Genomic DNA, 17,840 nt, shown 5'->3' with positions numbered 1-17,840 from the left:
TACTGCGATTGGCGGGCAATCAGTTCAGGGTGTACCCCGCCTACTGACCGATGACAGCTGGGATAGGCTCCAGGGCCCGCCACGACCCGAGTGAGGAGAAGCGGTACAGAAAATGGATGTATGGAGTGTTTGTAATTGGTCCCTTTAATGACTACGAGCGAAACATGGAGCGAGGGGGCATTTTTGAAGTCGTCACTTATTTCCTAAATTCTCCAAAATGAATGGATAAAAAAAAAAAATGAAATCTAATTTCAGTTTCCTGATCAAAAAATTATATAAACTGAGCTTGTGAGTGAAAAATGGGCATGCATAAAATGCACACAAAAACATACACTCAGATTTTGGGTCAGATTGACCCATTTTAACGTTTAAATATAAAATATGTAAAAATACTTACTTGTTGAAGTAACATTCAGTGTTGAGTGATTTATAAAATATGAAAGTACAGAATTTTATTTTAGTGAGCCCCCCCCCCACAAAAAAAAATATGAATGTTTTCAAAATTATTGCTAATCACAAAAAATTCTTAATAGTAAACAGACGTGGAGATGTTGGGTAAAACATGTTTTTATTGATCAGTTTCTTTAAATACATTTAGAATTAGTAGCTCCAAAGAAAGCTATTTGGCAATTGCGTATGTGTTGATCGGTGAGAGAGGTCCAGTCACATCAATACTGATTGTTTACTTTTCTTAATGTGGGTGTTTGTGTTTGATTGGCTTTCAAAAGACCACTGAATAACTCACTTTTTTAAAAACAGTCTTCAATTATAAGAGCAAAATTCCTCACACAACAGCAAAATAAAACTGACCCCGAAAAACAAAACAAAAATTTGAGACAAACGCACTTTTAAAAACACAAGCGGGCCTTCATTTTTAGTTTTCCTTTTTTTTTTATTATTAATTTTTTTTTAAACTTTTTTTTTCCTTTCTTCACAATTGATCAAAACACGTTGAAGCAACAAGATCATTTAGTGTCTGATAGAAGCAGATCACTCATCGGACAATAAAAAATATCTGCACAAAAATGGGGTGAAAAGGGAAAAATATAATTTTTTTTCTTCACATATCACGCACACGTATACACACACACAGCGGTGGCAACAAATCTTTTAAAATGTACAAAGCTCACTTTTTTTTTTTTCTTTGATTGATCACGTCAGAAGCTGCACACGGAATCGTCAAAGGCACAAACAGACAAAAGAGCGGCGCACAAGCGCTGATCTGCACATAAACCGTTCCGACGCTGCTGCTTCCCGGTGCCTTTGAACGCCTGCCCGCAAACAAATTACCATTATATATATATATATATATATATATATATATGCTTATTTCCTTTTTTTATTTTTAAGATCTGCTCAGCTGACAAAGTGCAACTTTTGTTACTTTAGGTCAGTTGTTCTTTTAAGAACTTCCGGCTAGGCCACACCTACTTAATTAAAGCAATTCATTTGTAAAAATTCCTTAAAGACCTCAACACACCAATCCGATGTCAGCCATCGTAAAGTGTTTGGTGTAGCACGGCACGTGGTAAAGTCAGAGCCGTTGTTGCGGCTGGGGGGCGTGTTCAGCCGATTCATCATATTGAATCGGTTCGGGCTGTCGGTACAAATGATCACCATGATAGGCTGTCAGCTAGCGAATCTGTGCTACGCATTGACTAGCGCCGCCGATGGCATACGACTTCTCGCACATGCGCAGGTCGAGTAGTTGGCGTCTCCGTTGACTTTTGCGGGGTGTCTTTCAGTCAATTTCAAGTCCGACGTGCCAACTTCTATGCCGACGGGACAGTTGGCCACAACGGCGGATGTCGGATTGGTGTGTAGAGGCCTTAAGTGATTAGCGGCAAGAAGGGCCGGCAGGCTAGTAAGCTGGCAGCTAAATCCAAGTATGTGCTGTCAAAACACATTTTGGAGTCAAATCTGTTTGTTATCTGTCGTCTTTCACGCTGCATTCATGTTTGAGGGGAAAAGGCAGCGCCTAAAAAAAGATAGTGACAAGGAGCGCCAGCAGGCTAGCTAGTTAGCTGGCAGCTAATTCTAAGTACAGGATCAAAATACACATTTGAGTTGCGTCTGTTGGCCTTGGTGCAGCAGTTATCATTGGGGGCGGGGGAGACAGCAATCCCAAAAACAAAACTACTTTCGAGCTGAATAGTTGGTCTTAGCGCTGGATTCACCATTTGTGCGGAGGCGGGGAAATGAAAAGCATACAAGATTAGCAACAGGTAGCATCTGCAGGCTTGCTTGGTAGTTGACAGCTAATGGCAAGTTTGTGTTGTCAACAAACTGGAGTTAATTTGGCTACATGTAGCGTGGTCACAAACAAAAATTGGAGTTAAGTTTGTTGGTCTTCATGCCGCATTCATGTTTTTGTAGAGCCAACATACCAAACAAATTTGCAACAAAAGCACTTGCAAGCGAGTTAGTTAGCTGGCAGCTAATTGGAGCTTAAGTGCTATTTTAAATAAATGGGGCAGAACCGGCCTTTGTTTTTTGTTTTTTATGAGCAATCACTGACACCAGAAAGGAGGATCTCGACGGCGCTACTCTTGCGACGTGATTGGTCGCGGGCGGACAGCGTCCGATCTTTTTAAAAAAGAAGAAAAAAAAAAGGCAAAATGAGGACGCTGAAGCACCTTGTTGGAGGTGGAACAGTAAAGGCCTGTGTGGCACTTGACATGCTCTTTGTATACACAGCTGCTAACAGTCATGCAGAGGGGGCATACTTGTCATCTCAGCAGGCCACAAACACACGCACGCACGCACGCAGGCAAGGAGAATATAATCAGTTTGCCAACATAAACACATATTTTACTATTTAGAGAGGATAAACTATAGGGGGTGTTTTTCTTTCTTTCCCTTTCAGACACATTAAGACTGTCCCGTGCTGACCAGCAAAGGCTAAAACAGAAGCTTCGTGTACAATAAAAAGACGATTCGGTAGGAGAACCATCAGAACCATGGCTTTTTTTTTTCTGGCTGATGATGTCGACTTTGCATAAATCACTTGTTTTTTTGAGGGGGGGCTGCGTGATGTGCAGGTAATAACGCCCCCAATCCAAAAAACAAAAACAAAAAAAAACAAACAAATAAACAAATGAAAATCACCCCGAGCTGCGATGGACTCCCAAGAACAGACCCCCGGGCCCACCCTACCTCATCCCGGAACGACAGACTGATTGATTCCTGATGCCATTCCTGAGCAAAGTGGACTTGATGAGAGATAGCCAAAGATTCTGGGAACCAAAATGGAAGCAATAAAAACAAAACAAAACAAACAAAACAGCAACAACAGTGTGGAGGAGGCGGGGCTTGGGAGCAGGGGTGGCGACTCATCTGCAGGACAAGAAAAAAGGCATTAGGGTTACTCCTCACTTTTAATGGTAACCATTTTGCAACAGAACACATGAGTGGAGAATATCGATCGAAATGGTCCATCTGTCTCAGGACGAAGGAAGCTCAACATTCGGGGTTCCTGGGATTTAAGGATGCCATTTTTTAGGGACCATTTTACCCAATACAGCATTGCACAAGTTTAAGGAAGCCAATGACTTCTCCTGTTTTATTGCAGGTAAAAAAGGACCTGTTTCAAAAGTAAAAAAAAAAAGGATTTACTGGAATTATTTCAGCTTTTTTAACAATTAAAAAAATATAGATTTTCAGAAGATTAAAAGTAGAACAGGTCACACACTTATTCCCCCCCAAATTCTTTTTTTTAAATGCGACATTATTAGCATTCTTTTATTTCTTCTGATGAATAAACAGAAACTGTTTGTTAAAAAAATATAAAGAACATTGGCACGAGCTGACTATTTTTTTCCCCGTCCTTTGTTTGTTTTGTAATTGATGGATATCCACAAATGCACTGACTCATACGCACAGTATTCTGATTAAATGATTTTCAGTGGGTCACATCGGCATATTGCTGACAAAATACTGCTGAGCAGCTTTGTTGCGTAGCATTCCAAAGCCATTTACTGACCTGGCGTGAGGCGTTAGGACCGGAACCCGGGCTGAAAGCGCGCCGTCTCCTCAAAGATGAGCTCCTTTAGCGTCTCCTTGGGGAGGTCATCCAGCTCCATGTCGAACTTGAACGGCGCCTCGGCGACGGGCTATGGCAAAACGCAAACGTCACCACCGGGAAGAACGATCACCATCGGTGGCCGAGCCGCCACGCACCTCGTCGGTGGGGTCGTAGTATTGCTCCAAGTAGGGGTGCGCCAGGGCCTCCTCCACCTCGATCCTCTTGTGGGGGTTGAAGGTGAGCATCTTGTCCAGCAGATCCAATGCTGACAAACAAAACATAATGTGAAAATACCTGCAATGTGCAAAACCGCCCACTAGAGGGAGCCACACCAATCACCAGGCTAGCTTGAGCTAGTTTAAAAAAAATATCGAGTAATCTATCAAGTATCCCCATTGGTTGCTCGGATACAAATTTAGTGTGCATTGTTAGACAAAATAACATGCATGAGCGAGATGCAGGTTTTATTTTTATCCACTTGGGGTCACCATCCTCACGTTTTACTTTTGTATCGGTGACTGAGTGTTTATGGCTTTATCAAGGTGGAGCCTGGCCTGGTGAGTGACGTGGGTGTCAGCGAAGAAAGATGTACAGTTGCTGAGGTTCTGCTTTAAAACGTTTTTTCTTGTCATCAAATTATTCAAGTAGCTCTCGTTCACGTGGCAAAAAAAAATGTCATTTGTCCTAAGCAGTGTTATAATAGTGTAGATCTTTCATTAAAGTTAGTTTGATTTTGTTTCGACATTTGATCTCAAATTCAGTACGTTTTGAATTAGTTTTAAGAGCAGGTTTTTAGTATCTAGTGTTTTCATTTTTGTTTTGTTTTACTACAAAAAACTGCAATTGCGCATGGTGGTAAAATTGGTTATGCGATTTTGACTCAATGGATCTTATCTTATCACTGACTATTTTTATTGTGAAAGGAGGCAGCTATGGTGAATAACATTATTTTCATTTTTTAAGGTGTGCATTTTCACATAGGTTCAGACCTTTGCTGTCAGCGTTAGGAAAGAGGCGGTTCCAGGGCACTTTGCAGCGCAGCGGCAGAGACAGTAAATAATTTCTGGCTTTGATGTTGATGATGCAGTTGAGGTCCTCCTGAGAAGGAGAACCCAGGATACCTGAAGGAGGCCAAGAAGATGATCATGTTAGGATCGGAGATAACCTATCATGATGGAGGAAAAAAAATAATAATAAAAGAAATACGGTTTGACCTAGAATGTGGTTGAGCTGATCCAGGTAGTGCTTCCCGGGAAAGATGGGCCGGTTGGACAACATCTCAGCCAGGATGCAGCCCACAGACCAGATGTCTATGGACTTGGTGTATCCCTGAAAGACAACCGGAGAAAATGTTTTCCTTTTCTTTTACGAATGCGGACAACCATCAATGACATCTAAACATCAAACATTCAATTTGTAAAAAGGGACAGATGGGCCAGGCCAGTTGTACATCGGCTTAGCCCCCCAAAATAAAAGTTCAAATGTGACAATATGTCAAATGGTTCATTTAAAGCATTTATTTACTAAAATAAAAAAACTTTAATGTACATGTAATCGCATTTCAGATTTTTTTTTTTTAATTTACAGTACAACAAATCAATTTGCTTTTACGAAAACGGTATTTTCCTTGGTGGAGGCCGCCCCATTATACTTTGTCAATTGGTGTACATTGTTTCTACACATATTTATGGAAACGCTTTGTTATAGCTCCAGCTGTTGTGAAATGCGCTAAAGTTGGATTGTATTGCATTTCGGATTCTCCATTCAGAAGTAAAATATCCTCGTGCACTGAAAAGAATTATAGTGCTTTGGCACCACCTTGTGGCATCTTGGTGTCATTGCAGTGAGGGGGATAAGCTTCCTGTAGTCAGGCCAGAGCCCTTTCAAATAGAAAAGTAGTGCTTTGCCGCCTTCTTGTGGCATCTATAGCCAATGTTAAACCACTCGGAGGCACCAATGTGTGGAATTTCACTATTTGCGGCAGTGCTGAGCCCCTACGCTTCATAGATGATTTGTGCATGTGGCGCATGTAGAAGGGATCAATAAATATGGGTTACCACCATCACATCATCAGCTTATCAGAAATTTAAAATGATAAGGGTGTTGGCTAAAGGTAATCCATTACTTTTGCCTTTCACATGCTTTGAGTGTAGTCACTTGAAAATGGGGGATGTTGGACCTACCTAGCTGACAAATCACAATTTGCCTACAAGTCACATTTTACATCACAGAACATTCCCTTTCAGTTTCATTAGAAACAAGCGCACCTTGGAGTTGAGCATGATCTCGGGTGCACGGTACCAGCGCGTGGCCACGTACTCTGTCAGGAAACCGGTGTGGTCATGGTCCGGGTCGGCCACGCGGGCCAGACCGAAGTCACAGATCTGAGCAGCAGAAGACGGCGGCGGTGAGGAGGACACAAAAAGTATGTGGAAAACGGACAAGAGACTTGACGCTGGGTTCTACCTTGAGATCGCAGGTGGTGTTGAGCAGGAGGTTGGAGGGCTTGAGGTCACGGTGCAGCACGTTGGCCGAGTGGATATACTTGAGGCCTCGTAGGATCTGGTAGAGGAAGTAGCAGATGTGGTCGTTGCTCAGGTGCTGGGTCTTCAGCAGCTTGTACAGGTCCGTTTCCATAAGGTCCTGCACGATGTAACTGAGAGACGTCAAGAGTTGAGGAAACCTTCCCATGCTTTGGGAAAATTGCTAAAGTCCCCTTACATGAAAAAAAAAAAAAGAAAAGATCTGGCTTGCCAAATAAGAGTTTGGTGGCAGAAGGCATGCAAGCTTCAGAGAAATGAAGTCAAGTTTTGTGCTATCTATCAAGATGGTAGAACTTTTGTCAAGTGGAGTTTAGTGAGGCTAAAGAAGTGCATGCTCAGCAAACGTGGTGCATCAGCATTTAGCTGTTATGCTGCGCGCAAATGTTGACAAGTTTGCCCCACATTTACATGCTTTCAAATCTTTGCTTTTTCTCGTACCAATGATTAAGGTCTTTTAGAGCATTCCAATAAACAAATGATTCCAATATCATGTTCTTGCGCTTCTTTTAGTGATTGTGATAAACTACTTTTTATTTCTTTACTTTGCTTTTAACACTAGGACGACCAGGCTTTGACAACTCAGACTTACCAGAGGGATCATTTTGAGGTGTGGCGCTCTGGCAATGACGTCATCGACTAAAAATGATTACTCGCTGCTCGAGTGCATCATAAAAGTATTTTGCTTCTTAAAATTCTTTTGCATCGTTTAATGTGAATGATGTCATGTAAATGAATGAGAAACGGTTTGTTGGCGCGCCTATTGTCTTTTCATGTGAACATGCGGTTTGAAGCGGAACAGTCAGTTGATTATTAAATTAAATTAAGTACAATTCTGATCATCGATTTTCAGCCTCTTAGCAATATATATAGTTTACAATTTCTGTAGGATTTTTTTTTTAATCTGATTAATCCATGAAATAATGGATCGAATAATAGACTGTAAAATACTGTCAGGTGGTGGGTAAAGGATACACATCCTTCATCTGATCGATGGTGGGCGTGCGTATAATGTCGTTGATTCCAATGATGTTCTCATGCTTGAAGCGCAGCAGGATCTTGATCTCGCGCAGCGTGCGCTGGCAGTACGTCTGGTGCTCGAAGGGGCTGATTTTCTTAATGGCCACGCGAAGCTTGTTGTCGCGGTCGTATGCCGAGCTGGGAAAAAAAACAAGTCACCTGTGAGCATAAACAGTTAACAGCGTCTTCTTTGCGCTTGAACGGCGCTCATTACAGATGTAGCGCCCCCTGCTGTCAATGTGCTGTCGGCTCACCTGTTTTCTCAGTTTGATTAGGTGACATTCGCAATGTGAGCCCAAGGTCAGTTTGAAGTCAATTTTAGTCGACAGCAGAGGGCAGTATTGTACAAAATGTAGCTGGATTTGCTGTATTTATCTCATCAAATCCTTGATTGAAGTAGCAAGACTTTTTTTTTAAACAGCTATATAATTTTTTTTTATCAAATAAGGTTGCGTAATAACATGTATGGTTACAAATACAACAAAAACATGAGAACTAATTATTTTATTCAACTAAAATATTTTATGACATTTAAGATAACTTTTTTCAGTAATTTATTGTAAATAAAAATTAGAGGCATTACTAAACGATTTATTCTTTAACGAAATAACCTGTTCAATCATTCTACATAAATATATGATTAAAAATTAAACATGCCGATTTATCATTTTGATTTAGATATTTCAACCGTATTTATTGATTTACTGTAAATAATGAAATGCAAAAAAATAAAATAATGGGAATCCATTTTGAATAATAAAAACGAGAATGAATTTTATTTTGTATACACAGTCAACCCCCCACCTCAAAATGACACGTCTTATTTTGTCCCTTTTGAAAACCAAACGGGTCCCAAACAAACATTTGCCGATCACATCGACAAAAGTTTACGCATGTTTGCGCATTTTCGTGCAATTCAACAACAAACAAAATTGTCGCTTGGTTGTAATCATGCTTGGGTACGTCTGCATTTTATCCGTCTTCCAAGACCTGATCATGTGAGCGCTCTGATGTAAGAAGAACCGAGACAAACAACCACTACTACTACTACTACTACGACGACAACTGCTGCTGCCTTCTTCTCCCCTTCGGCTGCGTTGTGAGTTTTTAAATTTATTTATTTTAAACACCGCAGAGAGCGAAGAACGCCCACATTGTGTGACAGAAGAAAAAAAGCGGTTGCCATGGTGATGGCCAAATGTAAACGCGGCGTGCCAGCCTTCTGCCAGGGAAATGTGACTGACCTTCCTTTCCACTTGGCTGTGAAGAATGTGTGCGTGTGCATGCGCTTGTGTGTGTGCGTGAGAAAGCGTTTGTGTGTGCGTATGTGGGAGGAAAGAACTGTGCGCGCGCGCGTGGGTGTGTGGGCGTGTGTGTGTGTGTGTGTGTGTGTGTGTGGGAGGCAGAGCTGCAAGATAGTGACGGCCGCTTGTGTTGCACTCAGCATGATGCTAACATGCTCATCTTTTTAACGTGTCTATTAGGGCCTGACTGATAATGTTTTTTTTATTAGGCCGATGCTGATTTTGGGCAGAAGAAAATAATGATTCCCAATTGATAAACCGATTACAATAATAAATAAATAAAATCATATATTTTTAACCCCTCCGCGACAACTACAGATTTTCTATAGAACACACAATAAAATTAATTTAAAATAAAGACATGAATACAATGAAATACAAATATCCAGCAGTGGGAAAAAAAAGCATGAAATGAATGAAGTGATACGGATGTTGATCATTGTCATGTGTTTTTGTGTTACAACTGCCCAGAGACAGCTGGGATAGACTGCGGCACGCCCGCAACACCCGTGAGGAGTGCGGCTTGCATAATGGATGGATGGATAATAGTTGAAAGTGTGTCATATTTAATGTGTTTGATTTAAATTGCACTGTTTTTTGTTTATTTAAAAGAACTGTTGGGCAGCACGATGGGTGACTGGTTAGCACTTCAGAGGTGCAGGGTTTGATTCTGGCTTCGGCCTTCCTGTGTGGAGTTTGCATGTTCTCCCCGTGCCAGCGTGTGTTTTCTCCTGGTTCCTTCCACATTCCAATAACATGCGTCGTAGGTTGAATTGGTTAAATTGTCCCTAGGTGTGATTGTGAGTATGAATGGTTATTTGTCTTCGTGTGCTCTGCGATTGGCGGGCAACCAGTTTAAGGTGTACCTCGCCTACTGCCCGAAGACAGCTGGGATGGGCTCCAGCACGCCCGCGACCCTTGTGAGGAAAAGCGGCTCAGATAATGGATGGATAAACCAACTGTGACTTTAGGTAGTGCATAAAATAAATCCGATCACAGCTTGCTTTGCTCACCTAAGCGTTGATTGTAAAAATGACAATTTTTTTGTTTTGAATGAGATGGCCATCGAATGGTCTTTTCAACAAATTTCATTTGATATATCTAAGGATACATGGTTATGGTATAAAATTCTGTGTAACAAAAAATGAGACCTCTTACTTGTGTATTACCACTGTAAATGGTTACAGTACCTAAAAGGTAAAAAAATAAAATAAAATAAAAACAATTGGTACATGTTGGCTGATGATTTTGGCCAATGTTTGAAGGATTCAATCAGCAGATTGAATTGGCCGGCTGAAGCTCTCGTATCTATACAAGGTATTAATCAAAATAGATTTTTTGAGGCAACTAAAAAAAAAAAAAAAAAAAAAAGAATGAGCTCATTTCTGCTGTTTTAGTTCATTTTTTACACAAAATAAGATTGCGATAATAAAATTGAAATATCCCCCCCGCAAAATGGAAATCAGTTCAAACAAAAACTAGATAAAAATCTGCCCATTTTTCCCTGAAAGATTCCCTAATGATCAGGCTATCAGACTATAAATGACATTATGCTGTGTCATTGCCAAAGCAAGTGAGGTGTCGTTTCATTTGTTAGCTGCACCCACAAGAGGTTGGCATCTTTTCAGGCCCAACTCGTTTGGTTCAATCAAAACAGGAAGTTGGCCGCAGGACAATTATGAACTTAAAATAACGACACTGCCCTGTAAATATGTCAATATGTCAGCATTTGGAGTGCCTGCCCACCCATCCAATGGAGAATTAAACAAGTAAATCTTGAGTTGCCGAACTGAAAATGTGACCGTGAGCATCAGCTGACTTTCTTTGCCCATGATTTGGCAACTAGCAGTGGGCAATTGACCTCCCTTTTCAAGCAATAGACAGAAGCGCTGTCATGCGGGTGCCAAAGGGTAAGCAGAGCTGCACTGAGTTTTTTTTCTCACAAAAATTCTCGCTCTGAATTTTATGTTGTGATGTAACAGTGGGACAAATTTCCATAATTGCACCCCTACAATGAGTTTTTGCGCTCATAAATGGTCAGAAAGACAGGTCGAAGATTTGCCACTTTTCAGTAAGTACACAGAAGCACGGCGAAGGAAAAAGCAAATGAGAGCTGCACTATGAGCACATATTGCAGTTAGCTAACAGCATTATGGTGTTGCAATTTTTAAAAACGATTCTTTTTGCAAACGCCAACTGGAATACTACTGATGGAAAGCAATTATTGATTGCATGTTGTTAAGACAGCAGGCAACTCTTTAGAAATCCACTTTCCTTCAAAATGTTCTGCCCAAACAACGATGACAGTTCCGTTGCATTTCCTGCTTCTTCGTCCTCGGCGGTGTTGCCATGGAGACGGCAATGCAAAGGCCTCATGGCGCATCCGCCGCCGCGTTATGTAACACCACTGTTACCATGACGACGTGGTGGCGTGGAATTGAGTAAGAGTCGGAGAAAGTAGCTCGCCGCGCTTCAGGGGAACAAGGGGATACCAAGTAACCCCACATGGCAAAAGTCGACGCTTACAACAGCTTGTGTGCTCCCTGAAATTAAATGGCAACAAGCAATAAAAGTCAACAGTACTGTACCAGGAAACAATGTTGAAGCGAGTTAAGCAAATTCATTAAGACAACAGTAGTGCTTTGCCGCCATTTCACGGCATCTTGGTGCCAAGGAACTTTGTTCAACGGGCTTGAGGAGCTTCACTTGGACAAAAGCAGTTAATTGCCGCCATCTAGTCCAAGTGGAGGGCACAGCGAGCACTGTCTCGCACACCCCGGGACGCCGCCGTACCTGCTGGGTTGAATTCCCCAAGCGGACTGAGCGAGTGTGCGGACACCAGCCTTTTACATCTCAAATTTCAAGCCCTGTCGAGAGTCCCGCAAGAGCACTCGTGAGATTTCATGAGAATTACGAGATCGCGCGTGACGGGATGTTACGTGATTTACGTCTCAGAGGCGAACCACTCTTGAATGGAAACCCCTCCAAATCACAATTGTACTTTAATACAATTGTAGAAATATTAGTATATTTCATATATTTTTAGTGAGCAAAAAACTCTAAATGGAAATCCATCTATGTTAAAGTGAGTTGAGGAGTTTCATTTTGACATAAGTAGCTATTTTCCATCATCATTAGGGATGTTTGACTTTTTTTCAGACCGATACCAGTGGGAGTAATCACTCTGCGTACTCAGCAATGTCTCTCGTACTTTTGATAAATCCAATTTTTTCTTAGGGGGTCTTCAATCATGTTCCTCGAGGGTTCGCTGTCTTGCCAGTTTCCATCTCCCTGTTACAATACACTTAATTCAAGCAACACTCCTGCTTCAATTGATCAGGATCATTTCAATCATTTGAAATCAGGCATGTTCCCGCGGGGGAGAGATGGAAAACCTGCAGGACAGAGGCCCTCAAGGTACAGGACTGAAGAACCCTGAAATGTAACACGATAACTAATCTTGTGAACAAAGACCTTTCTTTCTGATGCAGATGCTGATTTGCCAAGGGGTCAAACTGTCTCAACAAAAGTCACCAACTACTGACCAAGGAGGACGCACTCAATGTCAGATTTTCTTTGCATTAAGTATCAGTGACTTGTATCAGCTGTCAATCAAGGCCCGATACCCGGGATCAGTACTCGCCCATCCAAACCACTACTATTACGCGTCCCGTATATAAAATTCCCTATAGAATGATTAGGTAGTAGGTAAATGAACGTGTATGAATATTGTTTATGCAGTCTTGTCGAGCGCAAGCTCATAAACGCCATCTCCTCCTCAGCCTCTCATTCTTTGCCGTTGGCTGTGAGGGCAGGGCGGGGGGTGCTAATGATGTCACAGGCAGAGGGGTTGCCACGGAGACGAGCGCCACAATGGCATTTCGAGAGGACAGCAGCAGCGCGAAGCATCGACGAGGGCAGCAAGGCGACGGTTAGACTTTGCATCGAGCTTGAAGAAGGCACAAGAGATACAAATGGGACATTTTTGCCGCAGGAAATTGAAATTGAAATGTGGCTTAATGCCCACAACAACACTGTTGCTATGAAAAACAAGTTTAAAAAAAAAAAGTAAGCTGCTGATGAACTACCAGCTGGGCACTTGTTAATGCTAACAGCTAGCTGCTAGCTGGAGACTTGTGCCGTATCATACAATGATGGCGCAATTAACTAGCGGTTGGTTAGCATCCTAAATTAGCAACTGAACACGATTCGGGATGGCGTTGTGTTGATGTTGGTGTCAACACCATCATGTCAATTTACCGCGATAAGGAAAGCCGAAACGTCAAAAACGGCAGTCAAGTGAGCCTTTACGCCACCATGAGGGCCGATGTTTTATTTGTTACGCTTTATTTTGAAGTTCGCCATTGCGGAGGTGACGTGTTTGTTGAATTTGTTTGCAGCTTCCTTGACATGTTTGTCTGTTGGGACAAGAGGCAGAAAAAAATCCTTCAGCATTAATTTGAGGACTTGTTTCATCCCATATTAAAATGCTCTGCTGCTATTATAGTGAATGCGGACTAATCATGTTGCCTTAACGTGAGCACATTTTTTTTTTCGCACCAACCATTCCACGCATCACCAAACCGTGGCGCTTGATCCGTATTGATCATGTGATCAAAGATGATCTGTTGCACAACTAATGACAAGTCAACTGCAATTCAAATAATTTTTTTGAAAGGGTCATAATATATTTTTTTTTAAAAAGCCACATTACCTTTGACAAACTGCGAAAACAAAAAAATTAAGACCGTTACATCATGTTCAGAACAACAATGGCGGGACACACATCGAGACACAGAGGACTGTTTAACGTGCGTCGCTCGTAAAGATAACCATCGTGATAACGCTTGCTTCGATGGACAAGTGAACCTTTAACCTAGAAACTTAACGTGCTTCACGATAAACTACACAAGGTATTGAACCAAAACTAAAATTGGCAAAAAAAAAAAAAAAACAACAAATAGTGGAAAAAAAAGTAACACGTTGCGCGGCATTTTTGTAAAACAGAGTCCTGAAAATCTGCGATAAAAGAAGTCCAATTTGTACAAGGACGATTGAAGGAACATTTTGTGTATTTGAGGAAGGGAGACCGATTGTAATCTCGTGAGGAAAAAAAGTACGACAAATATTTGAGAAAAAGGGTATAACCGTACCATAACAATGGGTCGAACAAAAGTTGTTTGTTTTGCGAAAATAACCCTAATCCAATACGCATAAAGTTCAAGAAGGTTTGCAAGTAATTACTTGAGTAAAAATGCGTAAAACGTTTTAACAATTAAGTTGTAATTTTGCCAGAAACAAAGATGTACACAAAGGAACCTCGAGTTAATGAACGTCCCCGCTTACGAACAATTTGATTCTTGCACAAAATCTTAATAGAAAAAAATAACCTTGAGTTAAGCACAACATTTTTGCAGAAATTTTACTTCTATTTACGGACTATTTTTGGTCCATGAATGTTCTTGGTACAGACTAGTGGATGTTGTGCTACGTAGCCATCATTGACAACATGCATAGCACATTGCCACAAACTGAAAATAAATAAATAAATAAATGATTGTATTCCTCTGCTTTGGAAGTGCCACCTCCTTGATCATCCAACCACAAATGATTCATGTGGTGGCCAAATAAAATTTCCCCTTCAGGAATAAAATGTACAATATGGATTGAATTGTAGCGTCTCTTTAATTAAGCAACGAGCGGTTAATGTCACTTCAGATTAGCCATACACGCATGTTGTCGCAAGATGGAATTTCCACCTACAGGTATGTAAAATACTATAATGTAGTCCCTGCCTAATATCTTTATCGTGATATAATTTTGTCACGTTTGTAGCATATTGCTGTGGCTCTCATTTTGATTGCGCAAGCAAACTTAACATTTTGATATGCGCCACTCCCATTAGCCAATCCCTGAAACATTTGCACTCACATTGCAAACAAGGAACTCAAATGAAGTTTTAGCTTCTGAACCTCTTTTTACACTTGCAATGAGCAATGATGTGACAAAAAAAAACAGACTGAATGCCTCATTTATTTCAAACATGCGTGTGACGCTGCAACTGATTGTTAATTCCCACAGGGGAAATTATTTCCAAAAACCTAAAAGCCCCCCCCACCCCCCCAAAAAAAAAATCCTCCTGGGCGGTTGCGTTATAAAAGTGTGAGGCTTGTCAAAGACTAACTCGCCTCACACTAAAAGAAAAAAAAATGAGTATAGTGGTGCGGATTGGCTGAAAATAGGACCCAGAGGACTACAATTACATCATTGTTACATTTGAGAGCTTTACAGCACTACACTTATACACACACGTACACACACACACACACACACACACATACACACATGTGTAGATACATACATATGTATATAAATACAGTTTTTCGTGGGAGAATGTGTGCTTTGGGCGAGTATGGCACACTAACGTTTTTAAATTATGTAACGTGAGCTCATGCAATCAGAAGGCTGCAAACAGACAGCTAAAGTACTCACATTCTGTATTTAAGTAGATGTATATGAAATAAAAAAAAAAAAAAAGAAAAATAAATGTCAGACTTCCCACCACTGGCCAACATAAATTAAAGCAAATTAGAGTTGTCCTTTGGAGTGGGTGGATGGGGGGGTTCGCTTTGAGGGAATTAGCGAATTTTATCAATTCAGTGAGTTTATTTGACGAGGCGATTGATTATTCTTTTTTTTTGCCGCTTCTGAAGTTAAAGGAGCGGCTCTGCTGAGGTACACTGCTTATACTAACAACATAGCCGCAAAGTACCGACAAAGGGGTTGACAAATTCGGTCTCAATTAAAGGCGAAAACGAGGCATTAGTGGACCAGATTTCTCTTATTGATAAGTGATTGATCCAGTAGTACAAACATTTTTTGGACAACGTTAAGACACATTTGAATAAAATACACATTGATTTTGCAATTTAGGTATCAAAATAACGAATTGCATACAATTCCGAATTCATCTTGATACTCGACGCACGTGAAATTATATATCGTAAGAGAACTGTAATGACTGCATGATGACCTGGCAGCATAACACCAAATTTATGAGTGAAAGGGATTTACTTTTCCCTAGATCTGCTATAAAAAAAGCCATCACCTGTAAAACCTAAAAAGCATATCAAAACTTAATTAACTGCAATTAATTCTTTTCGGCACTAACGTTAAAAAACACCGAACAGGGACGATTAAATCACTTTTTGTCAACAAGGAAATCTGTTGATTACTCGGAAGAATTGAGCTAAATAACACACGTTAAGGTTGAAATAAAGTCACGCTGAGTTGGCGCTACGCTCCGATAAAGATATTAATACGGTAAAATGTGTGCCATTTAACGAAAAATCGTTTAATTCGACGAGTTTTGACGCGGCAGCAGCGGCGGCTAGCAAGCCAAAGACAGCGTTTAGCCGTGTGGCTAAGCTAACTGGCTAACGGGAGGTGTGTTCCAGCGGCGGCGGCTGCTCGGTGCTCGGTGCGCGGCCTCACTCACCACACCATCCCGTAGGCTCCCTCGCCGATATACGACAAATTGCTGTAGCGAGGCCCGACGTCAAATGCCTGTCCGCGCACCAGCTCGGTCCCCGGGCAGGGGCTGGGGCCACCGGCCGGGGCAGACACCGCCGCTGTCGCCATCATGAGAGGTGGTGGGCTTCTCGTTCTTTTTTTTTTTGCCCCCGAGTGTGTCCCGGAAAAAAACACGGGAGAAAATTGAAGACTTGAGTTTGTGTGGAGCTCGACGGAGGCCTTGGGGGGCCGAGCGTGTGAGTGAGTCCAAGGAGGAGGGAGCACAGCGCCGCGAAGGACCTGCAATTGGCGGCCAGGCAGCGTAAGTTCGTGCAGCAGGAAATAACCACAGTCATGTGATCCACTCCACTCCATTTTTTCTCTTACCTCTTTTTTTTCCTGCTTCTGGACGACCTGTGGAGCCTAAGGCGTGGGAAAAAAACAATCTTCCTAAATATTTGACGATGCATTCATTCATTTATTGGGAGTTGATTCGCTCAACTGCAAGAGGGTGCAGGCGTCTATCAATGCGTCATGATGTGATCTTAAGAAATAAGGTCACGCATCATGCATTTTTCTTGACTGCATCGACACCAGCTGTACAGATACCACCTCTGATGTGTTAATGTCGACCATAGCTATGAGATGTCATTTGGTTTTCCCAGCCGTCTTGTTTACAGAAAAAGAGCCAATCAGGTGCCATGTTGGCTGCTGGTATGGATCTTTTAATGCAGTAGTCACAGTTCAGTGGGCATGTATTTATAGGGTACGAGACATCTATTCACATCGCGCATGTAATCAGGGACGGCTGCAGGACTTAATAATTGTCCAGTTCCTTTGGATGACAGACAATCTACACTTAATGAAAAAAAAACACACATTTTCGAAGAACATTATTTTTTTAATTGATTTCGTAACAATTTGTTAAAATGACAAACACTAATGCCATATTATGATGATGAAGTAATATACTGTAGAATAAAATATGTGATGTATAAAGTGTGTTTTTCATAACTTCACCATCATTGTCATCTCCTGGTGAGTATATCTTTATATATATATATATTTAAATATATATCCTCCTGACAACCAGGGAAAAAAATGTTCTCCAATCACATTTATTTTGAAATTCCCCAATCTATGTGAAGTAATTGGAATACTGCAAAAGAAATTTTTGAAATTTTTATTTTTGTTTTGAAGCTATGATGTGTCTTCTACAGTGGACATGGGAACTCAATACAGGGGAAAACGGAACTTCATTGTAAAACAGTTAGTCCAACAAAAACATCAAAAAGTCTACTTGACAAAGTGTTCAACATAAATATTACAGTCCATCATCTCTTTTCTTTCGTTTAACTTTTGCTTCTATTATGCTTATTTAATATGATACTTCAAAAAGCAATTCCCTTTCTTGGAAACACAAAGGACAATCTTGCACTT

General features: G+C 41.1%; 1 protein-coding gene across 2 annotated transcripts; it reads right to left on the bottom strand.

The window, feature by feature from the left end:
* Positions 1-551: 551 nt before the first annotated feature.
* Positions 552-17,055, bottom strand: mapk1 (mitogen-activated protein kinase 1). 2 transcript variants are annotated; one of them, XM_088289099.1, is made up of 10 exons: positions 16,788-17,055; positions 16,387-16,700; positions 7,540-7,722; positions 6,491-6,680; positions 6,292-6,408; positions 5,239-5,353; positions 5,014-5,145; positions 4,180-4,289; positions 3,983-4,112; positions 552-3,336 (listed from the first exon to the last, which is right to left on the bottom strand). In XM_088289099.1, exons 2-9 carry the CDS (start codon positions 16,530-16,532, stop codon positions 3,996-3,998), a joined length of 1,110 nt encoding a protein of 369 aa, XP_088145225.1. In that variant the 5' UTR covers positions 16,533-16,700; positions 16,788-17,055; the 3' UTR covers positions 552-3,336; positions 3,983-3,995. The 2 variants fall into 2 exon arrangements, with proteins under 2 accessions (XP_088145225.1, XP_088145217.1); XM_088289091.1 differs by lacking the exon at positions 16,788-17,055 and having other exon boundaries at positions 16,387-16,736.
* Positions 17,056-17,840: the final 785 nt, after the last annotated feature.

This window comes from Idiotropiscis lumnitzeri, chromosome 1 (genome assembly GCF_059441095.1).
Source record: "Idiotropiscis lumnitzeri isolate Australia: NSW breed Sydney's pygmy pipehorse chromosome 1, RoL_Ilum_1.0, whole genome shotgun sequence".
In the NCBI taxonomy this organism is placed as follows: domain Eukaryota; kingdom Metazoa; phylum Chordata; class Actinopteri; order Syngnathiformes; family Syngnathidae; genus Idiotropiscis; species Idiotropiscis lumnitzeri.
Note: the sequence above shows the minus strand (reverse complement) of the source record. Positions and strands in the feature narration are given on the sequence as shown.